The sequence below is a fragment of the Pempheris klunzingeri genome, chromosome 11 (genome assembly GCF_042242105.1).
Source record: "Pempheris klunzingeri isolate RE-2024b chromosome 11, fPemKlu1.hap1, whole genome shotgun sequence".
Taxonomy (NCBI): domain Eukaryota; kingdom Metazoa; phylum Chordata; class Actinopteri; order Acropomatiformes; family Pempheridae; genus Pempheris; species Pempheris klunzingeri.
In genome coordinates, this window is record NC_092022.1 from 25102882 (window position 1) to 25130823 (window position 27942).

General features: G+C 43.9%; 1 protein-coding gene across 1 annotated transcript in view; it reads left to right on the forward strand.

Annotated features, from left to right (window-relative positions):
* The window catches only part of plch2a (phospholipase C, eta 2a), a 136518-nt gene that overhangs the window by 102456 nt on the left and 6120 nt on the right, over positions 1–27942 (forward strand). The window contains exons 5-20 of the mRNA XM_070839161.1: positions 2762–2932; positions 5064–5157; positions 5882–6085; positions 8569–8689; positions 10449–10620; positions 13602–13709; positions 16060–16215; positions 17527–17625; positions 18136–18236; positions 18479–18567; positions 18862–19044; positions 19253–19360; positions 19853–19977; positions 20303–20387; positions 22694–22840; positions 23949–24028. Of these exons, the coding sequence (XP_070695262.1) occupies positions 2762–2932; positions 5064–5157; positions 5882–6085; positions 8569–8689; positions 10449–10620; positions 13602–13709; positions 16060–16215; positions 17527–17625; positions 18136–18236; positions 18479–18567; positions 18862–19044; positions 19253–19360; positions 19853–19977; positions 20303–20387; positions 22694–22840; positions 23949–24028 (2043 nt within the window). The remainder of the gene's footprint in view (positions 1–2761; positions 2933–5063; positions 5158–5881; positions 6086–8568; positions 8690–10448; positions 10621–13601; positions 13710–16059; positions 16216–17526; positions 17626–18135; positions 18237–18478; positions 18568–18861; positions 19045–19252; positions 19361–19852; positions 19978–20302; positions 20388–22693; positions 22841–23948; positions 24029–27942) is intronic.

Genomic DNA, 27942 nt, shown 5'->3' on the forward strand with positions numbered 1-27942 from the left:
ACACAAGTGATGCCAGTCTCATGGTGGCGCTAGAGGAAAAGTCAGGGAATCACCAGAGTGCTTGGGATTCATCCTCTGGGGACCATGGATGTTTACACAGTTTCATGCCACCCCATGTGGGTACTATGGCTCAGAATCCATACTTGATAATGCGTTAACAGTTGTCACTGAACCCTCTGTGATATTGGAGGCAGCAGCATGCGTGTCTGAGACGATAATCAGACTGTCATGGCTGGATGCTACCAGAGGTAAGTGAGAGCTGTGATTTGGGTGAGCTTACTGTTTTAAAAAAAATCAAGTGTGGCTTTTTACACCCAGCTCTGAGGCTGGTTACTCCACAGCCGCTGAGCTGTGTATGACCTCCATGATAGAGCCCGAGGACCTCTCCTAGTTTAGTGATGGAGCAGAGGCGAGGTGTGTTGTGGGTCCACACGAGTCGCGGGAAGCTGGTTGGCTGTGATAACTGGAGCTGTAAATGAGAGCAGGGAAGCGGGCTTCTCTAGCAGAGGCTTAGCTCAATGATTTATCACAGCAGAGACTTGCACATGTACACGTGGAGGGGAAATGCTTCGTAGGAAGAGGAGGCTGCAATTCTAACTGATGAATGAATCCATATTAGCTGTCGAGCTACAACACGGAGCACAAGCCTGCTAAGAACCTAAGTGCCTGGGTTCATGCATCATGAATGGGAATGAATAAGGCCAGATTGATGTTTTCTGTCCAATAAAGAGCTCTTCCTCTGCTTTTTTATCCTCCTGAGGCTGAGATGTGTCCTGAATAAGAGGACTGCTTCTGGAAAGAATGCCTTCATAATGAATATTGATGTAGACTAACTGGTGATGTGTTCATGTGTCTGGGCTGCTCACCACTGATTATTTTAAAGGTAACTACTATGAATGAATGTTTCACTGCAGTCTTATTAGAGACCTCACTGTCTGCTAACTCTTGCCATATGAGTAATACTGTCTGTGTGCATCCGTGCTCGTCACCAGTGTGTCACTCGGTCACAACAACAAGCGACATGAACGCAAAACCAGCGGCTGAGTGTGGCGATATGAAGTGTTTGTGTTTTGTGTTGCGTCTCCGAGTCACTTGGCTTCCTGTGTATCAGCCGCGTTTGGCAGAAAAGAACACAGTCGTGACGGCTGGGAAGCCAAACGTGAGTTTTGAGATAGGCTTCAATGCCCTCCGCTTCCAGAAAGTCACTGCTTCCACTTCCATTTGCACTCACTCAGGCATTGTAGCCCACCGACTTGATTTCAAGTGCCACCGCAGCCCCTGGTGCATATATTCTATTCTTTAAGTCTCTAGGATGTAGTATTTACACCCCCGTCATTGAAACCCAGACTAATGATGTTGTTCAGCAGGAGACCCAGTGTAACGGCTCAGTAGGAGAAGTGAGATGCGTCTCCTCCACACATTTCTTTTCTTCTTTATTAAAATATGCCAGCTCCACTGTGAAATAAATTGTGCACTTAGACATGTGAAACAGTCGAATAGAATGCCAGGAGAAGCATATTCAGTGGCTGTGGAAGGAGAAACAGCACCCAGTGTGTTTTTTATGTTGAACCACTTAGAGGCTGGCGGTCATGGTCCAATGGTAAGAGGCTGCCTCCACGGCACTCGGCATACAGAGCCGCCCACAGACTGCCTCAGTTTCTGAGGAAAGGACCACATGGGCCATGACGTGACCTGCTGCAGTGCTCTAGTTAACCTCCCTCCGGTGCACAACCGTGGCCTTTTACAGGCTGACACCGCATCGCTCTGGCTCGGCACAACTACAAAACCAAAACTATCCTTGTACTTCGAGCTGGAAATGGTTTGCTAATTCTGTAGATAAAGATGATAGTGTCTTAAAATTGAATCTCCAAACTAGTGTCTTAAACGGATTAGATGTTGCATGAAATAAAATGACTTTATGAAATATAAACTGTGATTACACTTTTATATATTGTTGATGAAATGAGACTAAAATGCCATTTAAACTTTATTTTAAAGAGATACCTTTGCTACACTCGTACAACTACTAATCCCATGAATCCAGGCCTCCTCCTCCTCCTCCTGTGTGCTGCTGCCTTCTCCCTGGTAGCACTGCTGCAGCACACAGTGGCTCCATAGTGCTGCACCATACAGCAGCAGGAGCTGTGCAAGAAAAAAAACACCTGACAGCAACAGCCAACATTGGCCACTGCAACAGGAGACAATCTTGGCAGTTCTAACATAACTTTTTAAGTTCATTAGGACTCATAATAGCACCAGAATCATCTGATCCTGCGTTGCATTGTTGTTTTTTTGTTCCATTCATTGTACTACATTCTCTCAGTGGTTTGCTTCAGGTATGAGACTGTCTTCTATGATTCTAAATGATATCATGATTATATAGATTTTGTCGTCAGAACATGAATGTAGTCCAGACACACTCTCATTCTTCAGTCCTCACTACCTCTGCCAACTGCAGTTATAGTAAAATGTTAAAGAGGCTCTTTAACTAAGACAAAACCAGAATGATTTCTTGCCAACAAAAAGCCAGTCATACGTTGTCACCGTACTAACTGTTTATGCCTGGAGGAAAAGTTAGTCATTTATTTTTAATGTCAGGGAATTTGACAAATTAAGAGGAGAGCAACAGATGGTTCCTCCTGATGGCAGGCTGGTAGCGACCAGTTTGTGAACAGATGAATGTGAATGTGAATGTGGTGGTTTGAAAGAGTAGGATTGAGCTATATAAGTGCAAACCACTCAGCGTGTACCTGTCGTGCAGGAGGCCGACACCGATGACAACCAGGGGACGTTGGGCTTTGAGGAGTTCTGCTCCTTCTACAAGATGATGTCAACCCGCAGGGATCTGTACCTGCTCATGCTCACCTACAGCAACCACAAAGACCACCTGGACACTGACGACCTGGCCCGCTTCCTGGAGACTGAGCAAAAGGTACGCACTGTGTCTGCATTCTACATATTCAGTTTTTACTGTGATTGATGTTGACTCCTCTAGCATTAGAGTACTGATGATGGACAGGTTAAATAAAAAAGAGAAAGAGAATGAGAGATCGTAGTTTGTATTTTACCTTAGTCTTACTGTACTTACTTTATTTTCACTTTACTGCTTCCTTGTCAAAACCTGGCTGGATAGAATCTTTCTTATTGCCTTCTTCATCAGGCTGTTGTGTCCTGAAGCAACACTGCCTTTTCTTGGGGCATTACCTTCCCAGGTGGTCCTTTTCGCCTCGCACTGTCACTGTTTTACTGCTCCTGAAACTCCTTAACACCAGCTGGGTTTGTTGATGGGGAAGTGGAGTTGTGAAGTCAGCACAAGAAATGAACGAATTTGCGATGCACGTGTTGGTTTGCCATTGTAATGCCCTACACTTCCCATTGTTTTCTTTCCACCTGTGTGAACATCCATTGTCCCGTCACGGTGGAAGTGATTGCTTTTCCACTGAAGTACGACCCGGTAGGATCAGTGACTGTGGTCTCTGCTGAGACTAATGTGGATTAGATTATTTCTTGGTGAACAGCAACTGTGAGCAGCCGTCGTACTTGTACAGGGACCAAAACCTGCGTTCACCAACCGCATCTACCAACCTGTGCTATAACCAAAGAGCTGCATGGGAGCCCTGAGTGGATGGATACACTGTTAGTGAAGAAACATAAAAGACACACTGTGTATAGATTAAACAAGATCTACAATGATCTGGGAGCTGTGGGAGCTTTGGACAGGACCAGGGTAATTGTTTTCACCCTGCTGGTTTACTTTCACAAAGGTGATGATGACAAAAACATAATATCCTCAGTGGGCTGCTTACAGAAACTTAAGGAGTTTTGCGTACCCATAAGGCTCCTTGTCTTTAGGTGGTAGCTCAGAAGGTGAACTGAGTGGCCATTGGGCCTCTGAAGTGGTGCTTAAAGAAGGGGACTGTAGACAGTGAGGGTCCTACAGGGACATTAGCATTAGTGCTCTTACAGCACTTGAGATGCAGCTGTAAGGGGCATCTCCTCACTAATGATACCACTGCCTGAAAAAGAAAAATTAGCAGATAAGCATAACAGCTCTTCAGCTTTTCTTGATACACCCAGTGTGTGTGTGCTCCTTCAGCTAAATTGCACCCTGGCAGCATATTTTAATGTGCAGAAACAGACATTTTCAAAGCCGAAGTATCTGTTTGGATAGCTGGATGTCAGCTCCATTCAGACAGGTTTTATTTTTCCCCAATTATACTCCGTGTTTAGTGCTGCCGCTGTGAACAAGAGGGCTTTCCTTCTGCTGTTATTAGGTGGTGGGAACAGTTTTGGGCAGCGATTTGTTTGACATGACGTCAAGATGCTGCAGAGTTGTTGCTGGTATTATTAACGACAGACTTTGTTGGCGTCGGTTTCTTTGTTTTTTTGCGTCTTTGAGTGTCTGAGTGCGGTTTCTTACTGTGTTTCTCTGGAAGTGATGATGGACTGAAATGTATTAATTAACTATAGCCAGTTATTAGCCAATTATAGTAGAGGTCTAATATATGAACAAGTAATCCTATTGAATTACTGTTAATGACCAACCTCTGCTGAACATCACTGTATTTTTCATTGATGTAGAATGAAATGTGTCTAAATTCTGAAATAAAAGCTGTCTTTGCAATGAAAGGCTTGTTTTCAGCCACGATAGCAGCGCTGCTCTCTGGACGTCCGGTGGACAGTCCACCACTTTGCTCTGCTTTGTTAAGGCCTTGCTCTCTCACAGTCCCAAACACACTGACCCAGTATGAGAGAGTCCTGCTGTTCCTACCCCCCTGTAATGATTAGCAGCGGTGGGATCTGATCGACCAATCGGAGGGCTTAACAGAGCAGCGTCCAGACAAACAGTTGGATTCTGCAGCCAGGATGGAGAGAGAAGTGGCATGTAGGGAGCTCTCTTACTGCCCCTGGATTATGCTTCACCTCTACCCATAAATTCTCCCCCGTTTGGAATTTTTCCGAAGGGGATTTTTGCAGACAAGGAATATGTGTAGTAGCATTATCGTTCTGCTTCCAGCACGTACATAGAACTGTTGTCTGATATGCATTTCCATAATTTCTAGATGACCAAAGTGACCAAGGACCATTGCCTGGAGATTATCAACAAGTTTGAGCCGTGCCCAGAGAACCAGAAGCAAGGGGTTTTGGGAATTGATGGTAAGTCCCTTTTTCCAGGTCTTTACTATCAAGCTCTGTAACACTGTTAGTTTCCTAGAATAGAAGTGACTGCAGCCCGTAGCCTGCCACGTGTCCCTCCGCTGGCTTTAACTCGGCTCATCACGTGTGCTTCTCTTTCATCTATCTCTGATTCCTTATTCTGTTTCCTTCATTGGGCCGATGCCTTTGTCCAGAGAAACTCTCAGTGATGTGTTGTACATCAAATGCAAAAACATACACGTGTAATATAATCTAACCATCTAATTAGAACACACTACCCAACAAAACCATGACTGACTATACTTAAAATCTCTCTCTTCTTTTTCTATGTAAGCATGTCTCTAGTACTGTGGAGGAAAAAAGTGTGAGCTGGAAATACAATCATGGCACATTTTCCCTCTGATCGAACTCTGAACACTGGAGCCTCATTTGAAGCTGATGTTTTTAATATTATGAGCTTGTGTGTTGGTTTTATTGTTAACATAATTATTATAACAGTTTGAATCCCACTGTATGAAGAAACATGAGTGAAATGAAGGATTTGAGTGTTTGATGAGTGAACATTAATCCAGTGTTGGCTTTAGATTGTGACGCTCCTGCTGGATACTGGACAGTGTTTCCATATGAACAGGACCCCTCAGTGGACCACAGTGCTGCGCTTCAGAGGCAGTTAAAGAGTACAGGTAGAAAGTTGGGTAAACCCTGCTGTTGAACTTCCTTTCAGGTATTACAAATTACACGCGCAGCCCAGCAGGGGACATCTTTAACCCAGAGCACTACAACGTGAACCAGGACATGAACCAGCCGCTGTGCAACTACTTCATCGCCTCGTCACACAACACCTATCTGATGGGAGACCAGCTGATGTCACAGTCCAGGGTGGATATGTATGCCTGGGTGCTGCAGGCGGGCTGTCGCTGTGTAGAAGGTCAGCATGGATCTGTGGATCACACACACACTGACACATACACACATACTGACACACACACACACACACACACTGACACACACACACACACACACACACACACACACACACACACACATATATACACACACAGACCTGTGGATCACACACACACACACACACACACACACACACACACACACACACACGGACCTGTGGATCACACTCTGACACACACACACACTGACACACACACACACACACATGCACACATGGACCTGTGGATCATAAACTGATGTACACACACACGAACATGCGGATCATATACTGACACACACATGTACACACACACACACACTAACATATGGATCACACACTGACACACACACACACACTAACATGTGGATCACACACTGACACACACACACACACACACACACACACACACACACACGCGCACACATGGACCTGTGGATCATATACTGATGTACACACACACGAACATGCGGATCATATACTGACACACACATGTACACACACACACACACACACACACACACTAACATGTGGATCACACACTGACACACACACACACACACACACACACACACACACACACACTAACATGTGGATCACACACTGACACACAGGTTTACTTTAACAGAGGTTCAAAAAATAAATAATAATTCTATAACACGTAGCATGAAGGATATTTTTAGACTGAAGCTGCTGTTTTCATTCATCTGCATGCAGCTCATGGTGCACAGAATGACTGAATGAAATGAGTTATTGTACCAGATGAGGCAAAATAATCAACTTTGCATTAGAGAGGGGCTTCTGTAGATTGTTTCTGAATCTGAATTTCCAAATGCTTTTATACTGCAGCCGAAGTCTTTCTAATTCCCTTTTGAATCTTTTTAGTTAGCTTGTTTGGTGGGTAATGAAGATTTCTCAGAAAAAATGTAATAATAATACAAAAAAGGCTTCTGTTTGATTGAGTGTGGTGCTGTAGCTAAACCGTAGGGATTCTGCTGTGCCAAAGGAGTGACCTGGAATGAATTGCCATTCAGCAAATATCAGCTAAATAAATCGCAGATTGCTCTGCATGCACAGAATACGGAGCAACATCGGATTGAGGGTGAGGTATTTAAATAGAACGCAGTATGTCTTTATTGTCCTCCGCGGTGGAAATTTGTCTTCGCTCTTATAAATTGTATATTGTATAAATTCCTGTTGCAAGTGAGCGCTCACGTTCATGGTGTAACATCATTGATGCCGGTTCGATGTGGAAGCATTTGTCGGCTCAGCTGTGTTCACTGCATCACATCACCGCCAGTTTTTTTTCTGTACAGGAGCCCCTCATGTCAAAAAGAGGGAGAAGTGAATGTGAAAGTGAAAGTAAATGAAAGACTGATGGCCACAGAGCTTTGTGTATCCAGGTGCTTCACCAACTTGGAGCTGGATCCAAAACGGAGGCAGCTATCTGAATCATGTACTACATACACCCCAAGGCTCTGGTCCCACTTGTACGCTGATATTCCATCACATTACAATGATCCATTCAAGTCCTCTGCTCTGTCCCTTCTTGAATCAGATTCTTGCAAATATCAGAACATTTCAAAGTGGAATTACTGTGATTGTACGAGTCTTTTTGTTATTGTCAGTTTGTAAAATGAATGAAACAAAAAACCAAGTGTGCAGTTAAGCTGCAGACTGTCTGATTGTGTCTGCTGTTACCTGCAGTTCGTCCATGTAGTTGAATACAGATACATTTGTTTAGAACAGCAAACAGAAGAATGGACCCCCGTCAAGCAGTCTGTATTCTCCATCTGCCTGACTTAGCTGACAGAACCTGTAACAACATCATATTTCCTCTCATCTATCTGCCTGTGTTTTATAAATGATGAGTACATCAGTAAAACTCCTAAAGTGTGAAACTACCTGCTCCTGTTCGTCTCCTCACTGACTACCATGTGACCATGGTGGAGCTGTGGGCAGAGCGAAGGGCTCAGGAACCGTGTCCGGTGGACATAAGAAGCAGTGTCAGTGTGAGGCTACGCCGCTTAGACAGCTGTCTGTGGGGGGGTGGAGGTCACCGCTTCTCAAGTTTTATCAGACTAACCAGACGGTATTCGACATGAGGATTATTTTTTTTATTTCAGTTCAGTTTGAGGTTTTCTAAAGGAGGATTTATTCTAGGGCTGTTGGGTTAGTTTAGCTAGATGGACGTGATAAACTGGCAAATGAGTGTGTGAGTACGAGTGTATCTCTCGATACTATGTGACTTCCTTACCCTCTCTGCTCCGCTTCACAATGACGTAACTCTTAAAAACATGATTTTTAAAACGAAGCTTGGTAATTTCCTGAAACAGCTGCTCACTGCAGGAGGGAAGGCTCTGTGGCCAAGAGGGATGTGGGATTTGTTTAAGCTCAGGACAGTTGTACCAGTGTTTAGACCGGACATCCTGTCCCGCTCATCCTGCCTGTGTGTGTTCTGTCCACAGTGGACTGTTGGGACGGTCAGGACGGCGAGCCCATCGTTCACCACGGCTACACCCTCACCTCCAAGATCCTCTTCAAAGACGTCATCGAGACCATCAACAAGTACGCCTTCGCCAAGAATGAGTACGTTTACACACACACACACACACACCATCCATTCGTTTACAGTGAGATTTAATTCACACGCTCACACATTCAGTCAGTTTAGCCACGTCCATGTTTCATCATCTGTCCGTCGACGGCAGCTGATGACAACCATGAAGCATGTGTACAGCTGTAATACGCGTGTGGAAAATGAGCCCAGCGGTATCCGGACATGCTTTCTGTCAGTACACATCAGAGTGTTGCATCACCAGGCTGTTGGGTTGGATAACCACAGAGAAAAATGGGGGGGAAATGAGGCTTGGAGTACAATCGTAGGGTTGGATTGGTTTGATACGTTTGAAAGCTTCTTTACATTTGAAGCTCATTACGATGCACTAGTCTAGTCTATGATCAAAGGGGAAGATTTTCCCCATCACCACACATATCTCAGCCTCTAAGGGGAAGTCTTTCCAACCAGAGTGGATGCACATGAGCAGAGATGGCCTCATCGTATCTGTGTGCCGTGTGGTAAAAGTGTTCATGTTACGCAACCTTATAAAACACCACGTCGCCCTTAAATTCCCACTCCAAAGGCTCTAATAGGGGATCTGTTGTAGATCAGGTGACTGTGAAGGCCTCAGCCTCGTGTCCTTCATGGAAGCTGCTCACTTTCTTCACTCATTTAATTATGTTTTTCCTTTAATTTGTCACCCAACACGAAACATCAAAATCCTACACCCAGCTACAGAGACATCACACACACACACACACACACACACAGACAGAAATGAAAGCATACAGACAGACACCTTCCTCCTCCTCCTCCTCCTCACAGAATCCGCATCAGAAGGTGATAATCCCATCGACATGCACAGTCTGCAGGAGGAGGAGAGAATCTCTATTTTTAGACCCTGTCTCTTCAAGTAAAATAGAAGAGAAACACTTGCTCTGCCTGCATGATAACCTTCACTGTGTGTTTCTGAAAACATAATTGGGGGCGCGGCAGATTGCATAGATGAATGTCTAAGAAGGAGCAGGGTGAAAGGCTGCATTCAGTATCAAAGAGCGATCAGACGTTGCTGAATAAAAGCAAACTCACAGAGGCCGGGGCCATCGGACGCTCTTATTTATCACATTTACATCTACAGATAAAATGAGGAACATTGGAATCTTTTTACGTGTGACAGCAAAACCTAATATGAACAATATCCTCCACATGTGTTGTCTCACAGAGCGATGAAGTGGGATATTTAAGTCGCCCCTCAGCTTCCTCAGTGTGTGACTCTAAACCAAAGACTTTTTGAAACCTTGTCACAAGTAAAGATGGTTTACTGAACCGCACGCTGACATTAAAATGTCCTGGTAACAAAGCTTGTGTGAGTGGTGGGCCACAAATGTAACTGCCAAACATTCAGTATGAGTAACAAATGGCAGCAAACGTGACAGATTTTCTCCTGAAATCCGGCCAACAGACCTGCAGCCACACCGCTGGCACGGATGAAAGTCAGAGCGCCATGCTTTTGGTCTAAGAGGAATTTATGAAGCGTTTTATTACGTAAAGTAAAGTAAGATGATGTTTTCAGAAACAAAATTCAGTTTGCAGTGTACATTAACTGTACTCATGAGTCAAAACTCTGAATCTGAATCTTTAATGAAGGCTTTCTAAACTGCTGCAGGGAGTGACTGATCCAGACAATCGGAGAGATCAAACTGTGTGTGCTGTTGCCCCCTCGGCCTCACAGCCGTGTAACTCCAATCTGTGTGTGTGTGTGTGTCTGTGTGTGTAATTATCTCTCAGCTACCCGGTCATCGTGTCCATAGAGAACCACTGCAGTGTTCCTCAGCAAAAGAAGATGGCCCAGTACATGACTGAGATCCTGGGGGACAAACTGGACCTGTCCAACATCAAAGCTGACGAGTCTGGACGGCTGCCGTCGCCAGAAACACTGAAGGGCAAGATCCTCGTCAAGGTAAAGTCAGAGTGTGGGTGTACCGGTGCAAAGCTCTCGGGAGATTAGAGCACAGTGACTGATTCTCCCTGCTGGGAGGGGGTCAGGCCTGCTGAAGGGTCCTCAGGCCATTCTTTCTGTCTTATTATCTGGAGTTTGAAGCTCACAGAGCAGACTTCAGAGGCACAAGGTAGCAGACTGATTGGAGTGATTAGAAAGTGTCTGGATGTGGCATGTTTGGGGGGACAGACTGTAGGAAGGAATAAAGAGCTGGAGATGGTTATGGACTGTGGGCATCTGGGCGCTCGTCTATTTTATTGTGTTTTTGATAATAACGCAGAGTCCAGCTGGCCACAGCTAGCTGTTTAAATGTGCTGATGGCTGTGAGTCAGGAGCCGTCTGAGTCTTCAGCCTCAGCCCACAGCTGAGAGGAGAAATGTGGCTCTGGTCGGCTTCCTGTGACCATTACTGTCCTGTTTTCTTCACAGCCGTGTGGACCTGTGACGCCCTCTGTGATAAACTGTGATTGGACTCTAGCATTAGCTGCATAAACTGGAATTAGCCACAGCCGCAAACCTTTGGCTAACAATACTGTTAGGAGGAGCTGAGTCTGCTTTTCTCTCAGACCACTAGAATTAGAATATGCTGGGAGGTTAATATTAGAATTTTTGCCCAGTGACTCCAAAAATAACGTGCCCGCCAAAGCTTTAACCAGCAGAGGCAGGGGGGACAGTATTGAGGTTAATGAGGCTTTATTGACACCAGATGCTCTCACTAAAGAGAAGGCGCCTTGCCAATACCTGGCACGCTAAGGACTCGTCTGCCAGCTGTTCCACCAGCGCTCCTACCTGTGTGCTCAGTCAGCAGAGTGTCAGTGTTTGAACCACCAGTGTGAGCATCACGACATCACTCTGGCCGTCCCACCGCCCTGTAGCTACGCAGCCTCACTGTGGGCACCAGGCTCAGACGGTGTCAGACACAGTGCTGCTGCCTCACCTGTCCATCCACGGCTCAGGCAGTGACAGTGAGCCCACCTGTTACCAGAGTATTGACAGCTGAACCCGAACATGCCTCACTGAGTCTCTCCCCTCGTATCTCCTCCATCTGCCCTGTTGAGGCCGGACAATGAGAACAATAGAAAGAGAAACTAAATATAATCATATAAAACTCTATCCTACTGTGTGTTAGAAATCTAATTATAAACAAATGACTACTGTAATATATATTATAAATATAAAAACACACCAATATTTGTTTGGCTGCACCAATAATTATGTTAATAACTAACAACCAAGTATGTTGTCATATCATTAATATATTAATATGTGAATAATACTGCAGGTTTTACTTTGTTTGCCCACTGCATACGACAGCACACACTGCTGCTATAGTATGCGGTTTCCAACACAGCCAAAGAGGAAGTCAAGACATCCATTGGAGAAAAAAAAGCAATTATAGGCCTCAACAAGGGCTCAGCACATGAAACGAGACAAACACTGATTCGTTTTGGGGAATCCACAAAGGAGGCGTGATGTGAGTGGCGTGTAAGCACCCTGACTTTGTCTTCCCACCACCCAACCGGATGTTCGCCTGCATTAATACACGTCACGTCACCACCCAGCAAGTGTTGGGAAGCTCACAGACTGGGAGCCGTGATCGGTGGATGTAGTGTAGCCACAGTGTAGGGATGCTTTTCTGTGGGTTGTAGCGATGAAGAGAGTCCAACATCACAGGCATAGATGAGACTAAAGAACACAGAGTAAAGCGACCACATATATAGGATTCTACAAGCTATATCTGGTTTCAGATACATGAGAGCATGTCCCAAGATGGACTTGATCTTTCCTTAGAACAATGAATGCTGACTTGAGAGTAACACATACACTACTCACAAAAATATATTCGGCTTTCAGGTGAAATCTCAGGATGAACCTAAAATACATTCTAACCTTTCCAGGTGAACTTAATGTGACCTTCTCTAAACCTTTGAATGCACATGTCCAACTGTTCAGTGTCTCAGTACTTTCTGCACCAGCTGCTGTTCTCTAACAAGAAGCTTAACAGCAACATTCACAACAGGTTTGATCCATGAATCCACCAATACATTTCCTGCTTCAGTTAGAATTGGTATTTAAACAGTCCTCCTCATCCTGCTGTTCACATTCTGACATCATGAGACCAAGACGACACCTAACAGTTGATCAGCAGCACCTCAACACTGGAGGCTTCAAACAGGAAGTCCTCAGACGGAGGTGTTCACTGAGCTTAGAGGGTCACAGAGTGTCATCAGGAGGTTGGAACAGTGATACAGAGACTGGAAGAGTCACAGAAAGGAGAGGAGTGGACGTCCTTTGGCCACGTCCCAATTTATTGAGACACTGAAAATGTTTTGTTGTGGTATACCTACCACTGTTGGTAGATTTTCTTTCAATAAATAGTTTAAAATGAAGAAATTACCAGTGCATGCTTCTACTTAAATGCCCTACTTTCATGATATAATATCACAAATGATATAATGTCACATTAACTTTTCCATTTTCCATATATTTCACCTGAAAGTCGAATATCCCTAACTTTTTCTGAGTAGTGTAAATCATATATGACACAAGTTCCTACAGAATCATGTTACATGAGAAAAACCTTCTAACACACAGTACATACCATAAGTAGAAAACATAAACAGCAGGGTATTTGTATGATTTTAAACAGCTGTCTGTGCACTGAACACCTCAAAAATAGACATGAAGTGTAAAACACCGTGGGAGTCTCCGGGAGAAACACAACGCTCTTATCTCACACATTCACTGTGGACGGATTCATTGGATAAAATACAGACGAGTAACCAATGTGATGTTAATGAAGCATGCACGGTGCAAACGCTTACAGTCCCACACACCACATATGCTGCTTTTTTTTCATTTTCGCCTTCATTAGGTATCCGGATTGAATGAAAGTTGCGGCTTGTGTTTCTAACGTGAAGCTGTGGTTCTTCTCTTCACCAGGGGAAGAAGCTGCCTCCCAACATCGATGAGAATGCAGAGGAGGGAGACGTGTCTGATGAGGACAGTGCAGATGAAATGGAGGACGACTGCAAGCTGATGAACGGAGATGTATGTATTCACTTCACCACGTTTATCTCTTCAGTCGGCCGCTGCGTCCTTGTGTCCAGCAGACCAGATGTGTATTTCCTCTTCTTAATGGTTCATGTCTTCCTCCTATACTGCTTCTGTCTTTCTTTCTCATTTCCTGCTCCTCTCTTTTCCTGTTTGTCCCTTCTTTTTCTTCTTCTTCCTCTTCTTCATCTTCTTCTTCTTCTTCTTCTTCTTCTGTTGCTTGCTTCTGTCAAAGTGGAAGGTACTGTATGAAAAGCTCATTCTCAACCATCAGAAATCCCATCCGCTCGTGTGCCACACGTCCTCATCCTGCCTGTGAATGTTTAACGTGCCAACACCTCAAGATGCTCCATCAATATGTTGTGTGAGGATTCTTTATCTGGAACAAACATGCAGATTGGTTGGTGTCGTGATGGTCTTGAAACGAGTGGAGACATCCAGTGGAAACGGTGCCAGTCAGAAGGAGAACACCAACTATATTCAGCACTGTTGGTCCCAGGAGTTGTTTTAAAGCTGCATCTGGTGGGGCTGGGACGGAGTTCAGTTTGGCTACACTGCCGATCATATGTTTTAGGATCATCAGGATCAACATTGCTGAAGCTGATGCAGTTCTTTGATCAGTTATTAAAGGTCTTTATCAGGCCCGAATGAATATGTTGGGCTCAGATGTTAGCAGAACAAACACACTAACAGAAGAATGTCCAAAATGTATTTAAAAGCATCTTAAGTATTCTGTCCAGAATCTGTTTCTGTCAGAGGGAGAAAAGTCTCTGGAACAAGTGGACAGTTTACTGTGTTGACCAGTGTGAGCAGAATGGAGCCTAGGTAATATCGGCCAATTCTCCAGGACATGTAATCCCCTGCATCATGTCCCATAGACTGCACCACTTTCTTCATGGACTCTTCCAGATGGAACCTCTCATGCAGCATGTTGTCGCTGTCTGTGGTCTGATTGCAGACTGAAGGGGCCGATGGATCCAGTCTGCCACCATGTGGCTGAGTTCAGCATGTGCATCTCATCCTGTGTGATCTCTCAATAAGGACATGCTCATTTGTTCCACGTCATCAGCTTTCATTATTGTTACTAAAGGCTCCACTCATTCATCAGGGTGGGAGCTTCTGATTTATGGAACATCATGTTGTGCTCCATCGTCGCTCTTTATCTAATGTCGCTTCTTCGGTAGGATCCTGCATGATGTGTTTTTCTTTTTGTCTGCTAGGACAAGGTTTATTCTGCACTAAGACCTCAGATTTAAAGGGTCAGTTCCCCTACCTTTAGCGGTGTACGCCATGCAGATAATATAGTTTTTCATTTGTTGGTTTTCTTGTTTTAAAATGTGTGCTTCCACATTGTGTCCCCGTTCGTCTGAATCATCCACAGATCGCTCTGTGAACACTTCTCATTGGAAATCCTCGTTAGCTATTCAACATTTCCTTTGTAAACTGGTGAACTGACTCTTAGAGACATTATTTGGACACCATATGCTATGAGTTACTGTTATGATCTGGCATGTGGACCGGGCTGGTCTGGGAGGTCCTCAACATGATGGGCTGCTGCATCTTTGCTACTCGTGACGGTTGAGTTGTGGATTCTGCATGGTGTGTCTTCTTTCCTCTTTGTCTGTGTAGACCAGAGGGAGGCAGACTTTTACAGTCAGACCTCAGACATGGAGCTGGAATTATGCCACACTATTAGATTTAATATTATATTTCAGTACCTTGTTGTTTCAGAACAGATTGATCAGCTGAGGATCCACTGCTGGTTCTTCTTTGTGCTTTTCCTGTACTCCCAACTGTCAGTACTTCAGAGATATTCACCTTATACATCCGTCCAGTGTTTCAAGGCTTCAACTAACTTTTCTAATAACTATGAATCCTGTAAAACATCAGAAAATAGGAAGAGAAGGTCATTCGCCATCGCAGTTTTATAAATACACTCCTGTTTATTGTTATTGTAAAAAGAGCCCTGACAGCATAATAAAGGACCCTGATGTGAAGCGGTTAACACAGCTTAGTACTAAACAAACCAATCATTTGACATCAAATGCTGATTTAGAAATGACTTTATTGATTTAAAAATGGTGTTATTGTTTCTGCTGTCAGAGGTGTGCCTATAGAAATATACAGAAATAACAGACCATAGAGTACCGTAACTGACCAATCAGAACTGAGTATTAAAAGAATGCCATGTAATGATATGAAATGGCTTCAGCTGCAAGCACATGGGGAAAACGGGTCACATTTATGACAGGTAACAGGTGAAAAATGAGCAGGAGCTGTCCAAAGTTACCCTTGCCTCCTGTTCCATGTGTGATCATCATCCTCTGGAACTGTTCTTCTCCTCCAGACATCGGCCAATAGGAAGCAGGTGGAGAGCATGGCCAAGAAAAAGCTGGACAACCTGATGAAGGAGTCCAAGATCCGAGACAGAGAAGACCCAGACAGCTTCACCATCGCAGCCCTCCCACCTGCTGGGAAGCCCACAGACAAAACTGGCTCTAAGGTACAAGCAAGGGTAGGAAACAGTAGGAGCTTATCATTTGGATAAAATCAGATGTTTACCTCCGAACAGGGGGGGGGCGACATTTTCTCTCTTTAGAGTCCACTTAGATCCTCCTACAAACACACTCCTTCTGTCAAGTTCTGTCAAGTGCAGAATAAAGCCTGACGGGTGTTATTGTCACCTCCTGATCTGATACTGAAGTGGAGTGATTGCAGAGTCATAGAGGGTCTAAACCAACTCTAGTTTCCCCAGGAACTCCTTATTTCTTGTGAATGTGAGTGCAGCTTATAGTGTTGACTTTCCCTCAGTAATGTGGCACCTAATGAGGTGTTTCTCTGCCAGTCCACCCTCCATACTCTATACTCAGCCTGTAAGCAGGCAACAGGGGCCTGAGGCAAGCTTCTCTTTGGGGCCCTTCTTACCTCGCCTGGAGCTGAGAACTATGGAACAAAACCATAACAGATAAATAAAGTTCAACTATATATACTGTATCTAACTGTATATGAACTAGTATTTCAGACCTTAAATCAGAGGTCTCAGCAGCATCCTCATGAGGCTGATACAACTCTGGACAACAGTCATGTCGGCAGAAAACAACTCAGCCAACACACAGCGGCAGTCACACAACTCATCGTGACAAAAGTCGGGACGAAACTCGCTCAAAGCACAGAAATACAGAAATATGAGTACTGTTGATGTGAGGTGTCAATGCGTAGATGCACCACCAACATGACAGAAACCAACATCCTCTGACACACAGGTGTTCTCTCCAATAAGATGACCTAGCAGGTGTAGGAATGAGGGGTCGTCTGTCAGCAGCAGCTCCTCAACAGACTTTAGCCTGATATTATGTGACCCCATGACACCTTCCTGAAGTGCAGCAGTCAGTGCAGCTGAGTTGCGTTCTGTCTGCAGAGCCCCTCTCTATGATTTTTGTGATTAACCAGATTTGCAGCAGCACGTCTCAGAAGCATTTCGGAAGCAGCAAAGAGCAGATCGAGCTGGACAGGAAGTCAGAAACAGTATCGAGGCATTTTTCAAAATAAAACGCCCTGCGTCCTTCGTGGGGCCCCGCACAAACATTTATTTAGCCCTCCATATTCATCACACTTTTTTCACCCTTAACATGAATCTTGCTGTAGGTCAAAGTATAAGTTCATTTGAAATGTATTTGTTTAAATAATCCCAAACAAATCCTGAAGATAAGCCCAGTCCAGTAACAGGTAGACATGAGGCACCAACAGAAGATGATTGTCTGGGGAAAAACAAATGAAGTCACAAATCCGTGAGATGTTTTTCCTCTGCTGTCAGGGTAAAAGTGAGGATGGGACCGACACAGCGGACGAGGCCAATCCCAGCAGCAACAAGCGCACAGGCCGCTCCTTCATGGGGAGCTTCTCTAAGCGCAAGGTTGGCCTTTTTATTTCACCTCTCTTCGCTTCGCTCTTTGTTTTTAAAGTCACTTTTCTGTGTTTTCTGTACATCTGCACAGTCTTCAGGACATAGACAGTGACCAATGGTCTTTTCATCACAAGCCAGACTACCATGTACAGCAAAGATGGGTTTGAAAAGCAGAGATGGGTTAGGGTTGATCATTTAGATCTTCTTTTTCAGGTGATGCTTAATGCATCTTTTTTTAATTAAAGGATAACGCTTGTATTTCCAAACCTGGGCTCTATTTTAAGTATTAAGTATAACTGTTCTTGTCTGTGGAATGTTCTCATTACTACTACTACCAAAAGAAAAATTAGATTCTTTCTGTTGAATCTTGGTCAGATTAAACAGCTTCACAGAAGGATCCAGGATACTGGGACATTTTCGAACTGGATTTTCCCGCCACAGGCCGTCTCTTGAAGTCTGTTGAGGACTCTCTCCAGTGTTCTTTGCTCTCTCACCTGTTTATAACTCTTTCTCCTACAGAAAAAGACCACCAAGCTGAAGAAGACATCAAGCTTTGAGGACACAGACACAGATCAAGAGAGTACGAGCAGCGCCTCCCGTGCCCCCCTGCACCACAGCAAGTATGCCACACACACACACACACACACACACACACACACACACACACACACACGTCTTGTACAGGTTCATTGTCTATATAGAAAGCTGTGACGTTAACATAAGGCACTAAGTTGTCATTAGCTTTGATATCAATGATTGCACTCATCCATATTATGAATAGTTATGAACATTTCAGGATTAAAGTCCACCAGGAACAAATGAGACTATACTTCTGTAAGCTTTTGGCTCTTTGACCTTGCAGGAAGAAGAAGACCATGAAGCTATCGAGAGCTCTGTCTGACCTGGTCAAATACACGCGCTCCGTGGGGCTCTACGATATCGAGGCACAAGGTGGGCGCTCGTGTCAGCTTTCCCCACCTGCTTCATGGGGACAGTGTAGTTCTGTAGTTAAGGTGTAGACCTTTTAATATTGAAGATAAGATATGAATGCTGATGCTCTGCATTGTGTCCAGCTTGCCTCAAATGCTCAGTTAGATTCTTATTCTCGTATACGTCGTTGTGTCTTTGAACTGATCATGCAGTCATTTCTATACACAAATATTATCGTGTCATTTGAACCCCACTCGATAACATCGAGACGTCTGTGAGCCCAGTGAAGAAATGTCTGTGTGTCGTCCCTGGCAGCCAACTGCAGCTGGCAGGTGTCGTCGCTCAGTGAGACCAAAGCCCACCAGGTGATGCAGCAGAAAGCAATGTCCTTCATCCAGTTCAACCAGCGACAGCTCTCCCGTATCTACCCTTCCTCCTACCGCGTGGACTCTTCCAACTTCAACCCCCAGCCCTTCTGGAGCGCCGGCTGCCAGCTCGGTATGAGCTTAACCCGACACCCCACCCCCCCCCCCCCAAAAAAAATGGCCAGACACTTAATTCTGCCACTTTATCAAGACTTAAAGTGAACAGTCATGTTCTGCCAGTCAGCTGCTTACCCTTACCCAGTAGCTGTCACACAACCAGCATGTTAAAGTAAAACACCCACCCTGCCGACAGTAATTGCTTTGAACTGCTGTAATTTCAGTTGCGCTCAACTACCAGTCAGAGGGCCGGGTCCTCCAGCTCAACAGAGCCAAATTCTACAGCAACAGCAACTGTGGCTACGTCCTCAAGCCTGCCTGCATGTGTGAAGGTCAGCACAGAAAGAAGCACATGGAGTTCATTTTTAACACTGACCTCAGGAAGATTTTCATATTGTACTGCCATGAAATCCAGTATGTCTCTAGAGCTCCTGCTTATTTATTTAATGTGTGAGCGTTGGAAGGCTGCTAACGTACAGTACTGTTCTAAAACATGGAGAAGATGTTGTCTTATCATTATTAATGTGGTCGTATTGGTTTCAACCACATCGCTAGTAGAAGTGGAACATGAAAAAAACCTGTCTTCATTAATAGAGCAAAGACTTTTTGTGCTCTTGTTAAGCTTCTGTCAATGTTTCAAAAACCTTTCTGCAAATGTTACTTTCCAGGGAAACATGAAGACTTGTACTGTTGGTTGCCTTTTAAAATATAATTACAATGGTTGGTAATTGGTTGTGATGGAAACGGCTGTTTTTGGAAATACCAGATCAATTTTGTAAGCGAAGGATGACAATAACTGTGTGCTTCCTTTCTCCCTATTGCAGGTGCCTTTAATCCCAACCTGGAGGACCCGCTGCTGGGTCAGATGAAGAAACAGCTGGTGCTGAAGATCATCAGCGGACAACAGCTGCCCAAACCCAAAGACTCCATGCTGGGGGACAGAGGAGAGGTGGGACGCTCACATACATCTGGACCTCCTTTTTATTAGGGCAGTCAAACATACAATAAAAGGAGATCAGCTGAGACACTGCAACAGTGTAGATGAGTGTTTCAGTTTGTAGTACGTGTCTGTAGTGAAACGTTTATTTCAAAGATGTCAGATCCTTTGATTTCACTGGTATTCTGTAGAGTAGACCCCAAAGAATCCTTCAGTTTATCACGGTGTTTCAGCCAGTAACACCAGCACTCACCAAACTGCTGTGGATCATTGAAACTAAACTTCAGTGGTTAGCATGAAGGCCCTTAATGCTGTTGAACGTTTCTCTCTGTGTCAGATCATCGACCCCTTTGTGGAGGTGGAGATCATCGGCCTCCCAGTGGACTGCTGCAAGGAGCAGACCAGAGTGGTGGATGATAACGGTGAGTTGATGGACGTCTGTCTACAGCTAACAAATTGCTTGCTGCTGTCATTACGCCGGCCAATTCCTGCATGATACATGACGAGCCAAAAGCTTTCTCCACTGAGCCTGCATCTAATCCTGACAGAGGTTCTCTAAGGCTTTTTGTTAACATTTTCAAAGCGGCCTGGCGGCAATCAATAAATCAAATCTTTTCACAGAAAAAAAGAATCAGGTCTGTCTGTAGCTGTCACCTACATACCTGCCTACCTGTGTGCCCTCATTGTCCATGACTGGAGTCCACAAGTCAGAGAAAATACAGACAAAATTGGTGCTGCAGCTGAGTGACAGACTGCTGAGTTCTCCAGCAGGAAGCAAACACCCACTGAGCCGAAGGATGAGAGAGAGACGCCACTCTCAAGTCTGTACGGCCACAGACTGCCAGCTAGTGAGCTAAGCTGTTAGCACAAAGCCAACTGTGAACTCTCAGAACTCTCACGCCTCGCTCACGTCTCGCTAAGTCCATCCTCCATAAACAGCGTCCTGTATCTGTCAGCAGCAGCAGCTCCTGAGAGCTGATTTGACAGCGTCGGACTGGCCTTCACCAGGCTGACTGACAGCAGAAAGTTACTGAACTGAAATGGTTTTCATGTCAGTGTCATGGGAAGAAATTAACAGTGTATAGAGCCTGTTGAGTCATTGATTTCGTTTCCTGCTCACCAGCGACTGAGGAATCAGTCTGTAAAGTTAGTGAAACACACAGACTGGGAGCCTGATCAGTCAATGGAGATACGGTTAATAAGTTCACACACACACACACACACACACACACACACACACACACACACACACACACACACACATAAACAATGGGAGAGTAGTGTGCGTGCGTGCGACAGCTGTCTGTGCACTGAACTCCACAAAGCAAAAAATAAAAATAAAAAAAGGATGGAGCGTCTCAGTCAGGAATTGGTGTGGGCTGATTCGTCTGATAACATGAAAGTATTTCTGTTCCGTGAGATACACGAGCGACGGACATCAAAAACCGCTTCTTAAACAACTTTCTGAGGGGACTGCTCGTTAGATTCCCTGGTAACCATGGTAACCACTCTACAGTCTATGGCAGGCAGAGATAGGCAGCATCAGCCTTTATTTACCAGAGGTCATAACTCTGTCAAGGCACATCGTATGCCGAAACAAACACGTACTTTTGTTTTCTGTGTTATTAAAATCTTCACAGCAACAGTCTGTCTGTTGATACTTCACAAGAGTGGTATACTGTTGTGAGTAGTTATACTGTCTCTGCATCGTGGATATCTTGGATGGATATTATGTGTAATAAACCTGTCAGTCCACTATAGACATCTGATTTCATCATAGATTTCTGATTTGGAGATATTGATTCATAAACCTGCCTAGTCATTGTGTAACGATGACTAATCCAAATGCATTTGGAGATATGTAACATCACAGTGAAACCAAGGGCACGCCATAACAGAACACATTTCTGACCACAGCAGTCAGAGGTAAATGGGCTTAAACTGTCAACCAAAGAATTAGTAGAATCACGGTGGCCAGTGGACCACTCTGCTGCCTGTGGGGGCAAAGTTAAATTTCAAGCCAGCAAGGTGAGAAGAGCTACTGTGAGCTATCATGTTCCCTCTCTGGCTGCAAATAGTCCCCACATCACCAGCATGGCCCTATTTTGCAAGGACATCCGGATGACTTTAACTGAGTCTCTTTTTAGTGTAACTTTAACATTTTTAGTTCAGATAAGTCATGAACCACGAGCCAGTGGACCATCCCTGAGTCCTGACTGCTGCTGTTGTCTGTCAGCCGGCTCACACATGATGTCCTGCTGTTTGCAGACGGAGAGCTGTGGTTTGTCGTGGTTTGCCTTGACAACGCATGTATATGCTGTTTAGAGCTATACATTGGTTTAGTGTCACTCGTGTGCGTGCGTGTGTGTGTGTGTGTGTGTTTGAGCTGTGTGTATGGGTTGTGATCTATAATTGATGAGCTCAGCATGAGGAGACGTGCACAGGCAGCACCTCTCCATCTGCTCACACACTCACACACACACACACTGAATAATTGATGAGTGCTGAGCCCGCTCTCTGACTCTCTCCTGGACCGTCCACTCTTTCTGTCCTCCACCTCTATCACTCTATCTCTCTCTTCTCTGTTTAACTGCCTAACTTCTCTCTCAATTCTTCTTCCGTTTTTCAACTCTTCATCTGTCCTCCCTCTGCTTCCTTCTTCCTTGTTCCCCTCCCCTCCTCGTCTCCCTCCTCCACCCCTGACGGCGATCTCGGGATGGTCCTGTAGGGTTCAACCCGATGTGGGAGGAGACTCTGGTGTTCACGGTCCACATGCCAGAGCTGGCCCTGGTGCGTTTCCTCGTCTGGGATCATGACCCCATCGGCCAGGATTTCATCGGCCAGCGCACCATCGCCTTCAACAGCATGATGACAGGTAAGACATGGTGAAGCACCCCCACCTCACCCGCTGCTTCCACGGATCAAGTTTCTTGGTGACCTCTAGTCTTAATTTTGCTTTTGTTTCTCAGGTTCCTGTGCTATAATGTCCATAGACAGGAAAATTTACCTGAGAGTGAGAGAAAAAAGAGGGCATGTTGGAGGTTTATCAACAGTCAAGCATGGGGCATTTTTGTCTTCAATGTTATGATTTCTATGATGCAACTCGCTCCTATATATATATCTATGTTGTAAATGTAATCAGTGCTATACTGGTACAGTACAATAGAGGACAATACAAGAAAGTCGTTTGGAATGATTATGAGAACAGTAGTTTTTGGAGCGCCCTGCTGTTACGAATGGCTTAAGCAGAGTTTATTAATGGATTAGTTCAGTTCGTTTGCATTGTCTCATTGGACAGATAACTTGAATGTGCTCTGGACAGCTGTATCATATATAAATATAAATACTGGAGCACGTTCATATAAGCGGATTGCCAATTTTTGAAGGTGCTATAACCAGGATTTTTATGGCCAATCATCAATTGCTTGAAGCAGTATCGGCTGATATTGATCATGGATCACAGGGCCTATTTGAAGCCTTATATTAATTGTGGAGAATTCTTTGTTTATTTTACTATTAATTAATTTAACTATTCTTAACATTGTGTATTAACTATTGACATTTAGAGCTGAGAAATTATTGTGAATCAACAACTAGAATTTAGAATAAAAGCTAAATGTACATAACACTTTATTTTGAATTAATTATTTGTATTTACAGTCAAGTGGTCTATCATGTAACGTTTTAACTTGGGAGACAAGACTAAGAGACCTCATTAGGATTAATGGAAATGGAGAGTTGAGCATCATCTGCATAGAGGCGGATATAATACAGTATTGATGTGATACGTTATAGATTCCCTAATTAGTTTTGATTTTTAAATGATCTGATCTGCTTGTCATGGCTAGCAGGAGAAGGTCTTTTTTTACTGCTTGATTGATACAACGGATATTTATCTATAGCCATTTTTATATGTCCTGTTGTTTGTGATTCTGATATTAAAGCTGTCTTTGTGCTGTGTGTGTGTGTGTGTGTGTGTGTAGGTTATCGCCATGTGTACTTGGAGGGTATGGAGGAGGCTTCCATCTTTGTTCATGTAGCTGTGAATGACATCACTGGTAAGGTAGGTAGTACTGACAGACCCAGCTGGAAACATCTGAAAAATTTTACATTTGGTTTACAATTGGAATTTTAACTAAAGTTGGAGCCTTTTAAAACAGTACTTCGCATTTACAGGTTTTAAAACATTAACATTAACATCTCCAAAATGTATAATGACGCATAAAAACAAACAACAAACAAGATGGACTGATGAAACAAATCCAAAGATAATTCAGAACTGTTCAGGAATCAACAATAGACGAATTGTGTGATCTGTGTGATTTGTTCACTGCTGGCTGCAGGTCTATTTGGCTGTCTATGAATGGACCAGCAAATGATAGTGATTATTTTTCCACTATTCCTCCACTACTGCTCAGGGTGTGCTATCATTCCAAACATTTTCATTCTAATGCCAATGAGATATGTGAGGTTCATTGCCATTACCAAAACGGTAATTCTGTCCTTTTTGAATAACATTAAAGTTTTTCTACATAATCCTTTTTTTCTTTTTCATTGTGACCAAAGTTCTTAACTGTTAAATATTACATAAACTCAAGCAGCTGTACGACAGCTTTGCCAAAATGAAATGCCGTCTATTGTGCAAGTTATTCTTAGGGTCATAAATGATGCATTAGTGATCACCACACAAGATGTGATTTGATTTCTGTTTGAGCCTTTACTTTCAATACATTCAGCTCTGTTGTATGTTATAAGTGACTGCTCTGTTATTCACATTGTCCTTACTTTGAACTCTTTCTCAGCTGTTGCTATGTGCTTCCTGTTGTGATTTCTCTCTTACCCCCCTCCCAACCCATTTTTTCTTTCATTCTTCGCCTCTCTGATTTTCACTCTCTTCCTGTGTCTGTTTGTGATTTCAGTGGACCCCTCTTTTTCCAAACGCTCCATTTAGACGCAGAAAAATTTTACGAGCCCTGAAGCTGCCACTCAAAACTCAGGTGTAGTGAGACCCAGTCGGCATCTTGCATGAGCCACACGTGCCACCCTCTTTGCCACCTAAGTGACACCCCCCTGCACACTCCCTTTGTCAGCCAACTGCAAGCATTAAAAACTATAAGGCCAACTCATGCCTTACATGAGTTATGAAGGCTTGATCTGCCTGCTTCCTCATTGAATCCCCAAGTAGATCCAATGTCATCAACTTTCATAGTGACAGAGCTGGATAGAGAAAAGGGAGACGTAAGTCAGGAAATCTGCCAGGCTGCAGTGACTTGTCTCTGGTGTTTTCTGCTGCGAGCATTTTTTCCTCTTAACTCAGGAGTTTTTTCAGTGTACTGCACTGCAGGGGTATTCAGTTCCCGTGTCTTTGAGGACGTGTATTTCTCTCTCCATCTCTACCCTTGTGTTTTAATCATTTTATCTGCTGTTTTGATATTTACGAAACCCCTTAAAGGATAGCTCTGAAATGTTTTAACCTTATTTTTACATATTTTGGATTTGAAATGACCGCTAGGTCCAAAAGCTGTTGGAATTGGTCCAGTAGATGATCACCTCTGCTTGCAGCTACAATGGCTGCAATGTAATCCTTCGTGGCAGTTGCACCTGATCAAAGTATATCTACTAAAAGTGCTTATCAACTCTATGGAAAGCACCCCTGTAGAGGCAGACCTCTAAGATCCTTTTTGTTAAACCATTGTTGTCAGACACCAGGTGTCAGAATAGCAATGTGACAAAAACAAGCACTTTTAGTGGACCTACTTTGATCAGGTGCAGTCGTCTCAAAGAATTACATTACAGCCTGTTCTCCGCCTGTTATCAGCTGCTTGTGGAGACGATCAATTGGACCAATTCCAAATGTTTCTGTAGGTACCAGTTATTTTTCAAACCCAAAATATGTCCAAAAAGAAAATAAATAAGTTTCCAGGTTTAAAAATACTGGTGTTATCCTTTAACGGTCATGGCAAGAATTTTTTGAGGATACTTTTACATTCCCTTGTAATAAGTTTTGTGTTGCCCTGCAATATTTTTATTCGTCCATTCCATCTAAGTCATATCTTATTCCTGCACACCCTGGTTCAACACCCCAGTACAGATGAACTCAGTGTATTTTACTTTGAAGTGGTCATTAAATATGCTGATATAGTTCTACTGCTCAATAGGTCTAGCTATATAATTAGTGAAAGTAAACTTGAAAGAATTCTCAGATCAATTCAATTTCTTTGTCAACTTTATGGGCAAAACAAATATGCAAATGGAATTTTGCAAAATCCCAGCAAATAAGAACATTTAAAACATTTAGTTCAACATACATAAAGTACATTGCAGATACAATACAGAATAAAATGCCATAATTAAAAGAAGTTCACTGTTTACATGTTGTGGTTGCTGTGGGGAAGAAGCTGTTCAGCTGTCTTGTGGTCCTGGAGTGAATCCTCCTGTACCTTTTTCCTGATGGCAGGGGAGAGAACAGGCAGTGAGAGGGATGGGAGGGATCGTTGGTGATGCTGCCTCCTCTGCTGGTGATGTCCATCAGACATGGGGGGGAGAGGTCCTCTCTGCTCTTCTCATGATCCTGTTTAGCTTCTGTCACTCATCCAACTGGCTGTTGGTGAACTTCAGGATGTGGTTCGAACAGTCATGTGTCAGCGGTGATCCTGTGCTCACTGTAGTGGGCTTAGAGGTGGTCCGTCAGTGCTGTGACAGGAAGTCCAGGATCCAGTTGCAGATATTTGAATCTATTTATACAGCTGCAGCTTCTCCACCAGCTGCTGTGGCATGATTGTGCTAAATGCAGAGCTAAGATCCGTTGCTCTTTAAGTCATTATCTACTCTTGTTAGTGGATTTGAGGTGCTGTATCCATATTCAAGATTCTGCATGTAACAGAAAACAATATGCTTTACCTGAGGAAAAGCTCCACAGATAATAACTGTCCCAGTGCTCATGGCAGCGAGAGCCTTCTGTTCACATGGGATGAAAGAAGTGAATGGAATTGGCCATTATTATTACAGCCTTTGATGCACCAACCTATAACTTATGTTTTACCACCCCATGCACCACCAGGGTGCCATGAGAGCCTGGCCACGACTAAAAGAGTGTTTGACATGACTTTGATCTGCTCATGTTGCAGCCAAAGGCAAAATTTATTAAGGAGAAAGACAAAAGTAGTCCTAGCAGTGGTAGTAAACTCTTGCCATGACTCCTCGGGGGCTCCGTAGATATAAGATGACTGACACACTTTTTAAACTTCTAGATGATTAATTCTCATTTGGGTTTTTCTGTGAGTACTGCATCCCAGCATAAATGCAACAGTTTGACATTTTAGAAGATTTGCATTTGCTGTGGTACCCAGTTTAGACACAGAGCCACACATTGGTCATTTGGTAAATTGTGGATATACATCGTAGCTGCACCCACAGGCTTTCAGACCAGTATTTTTGTAAGCTTTACATTGAAGTACCTAACATTTGCTGTACTTTTCCGCTCTCAAAATGCTCAGTAGCTACTTTCTCAGCTTAACTCCTACATTATACCTGGCAGCATCCACTGTAACTAGAGATGGAGTATTGAATGGATGATGAATGTTTGCTAGAAAATGGCTGTGAATCCACAATCTCTAGTCTTTTCCCCCCTTTTTTTTTAATCTCAATCAGTGTGGCTCTAGGTATGGAGGTGTATCAGTCTGTCAGTCCAACACATTCTGTAAACCCAGCATCATATATCTCGGCAATTATTGGATGGATTGCTCTAAAAAATGTTGAAGGCATTGATTAGAGCTGTTAGAACAGTCGGCTCTTTGACTTGTATCTTGTGACAGTTTAACAACATAACTGAGCTTCTCCTCTGCCTCTGGGTAAGACAAGTATTTCTCCTATTATGTTGGACTGTAAGTGAAAGGTTTTGCAGGCCAAAGGCACCTCAGGCAGCAGAAGATAATAGACTGGGCCTTGTCTCCAGCTTAATAATTGTCCCGTTCAGTT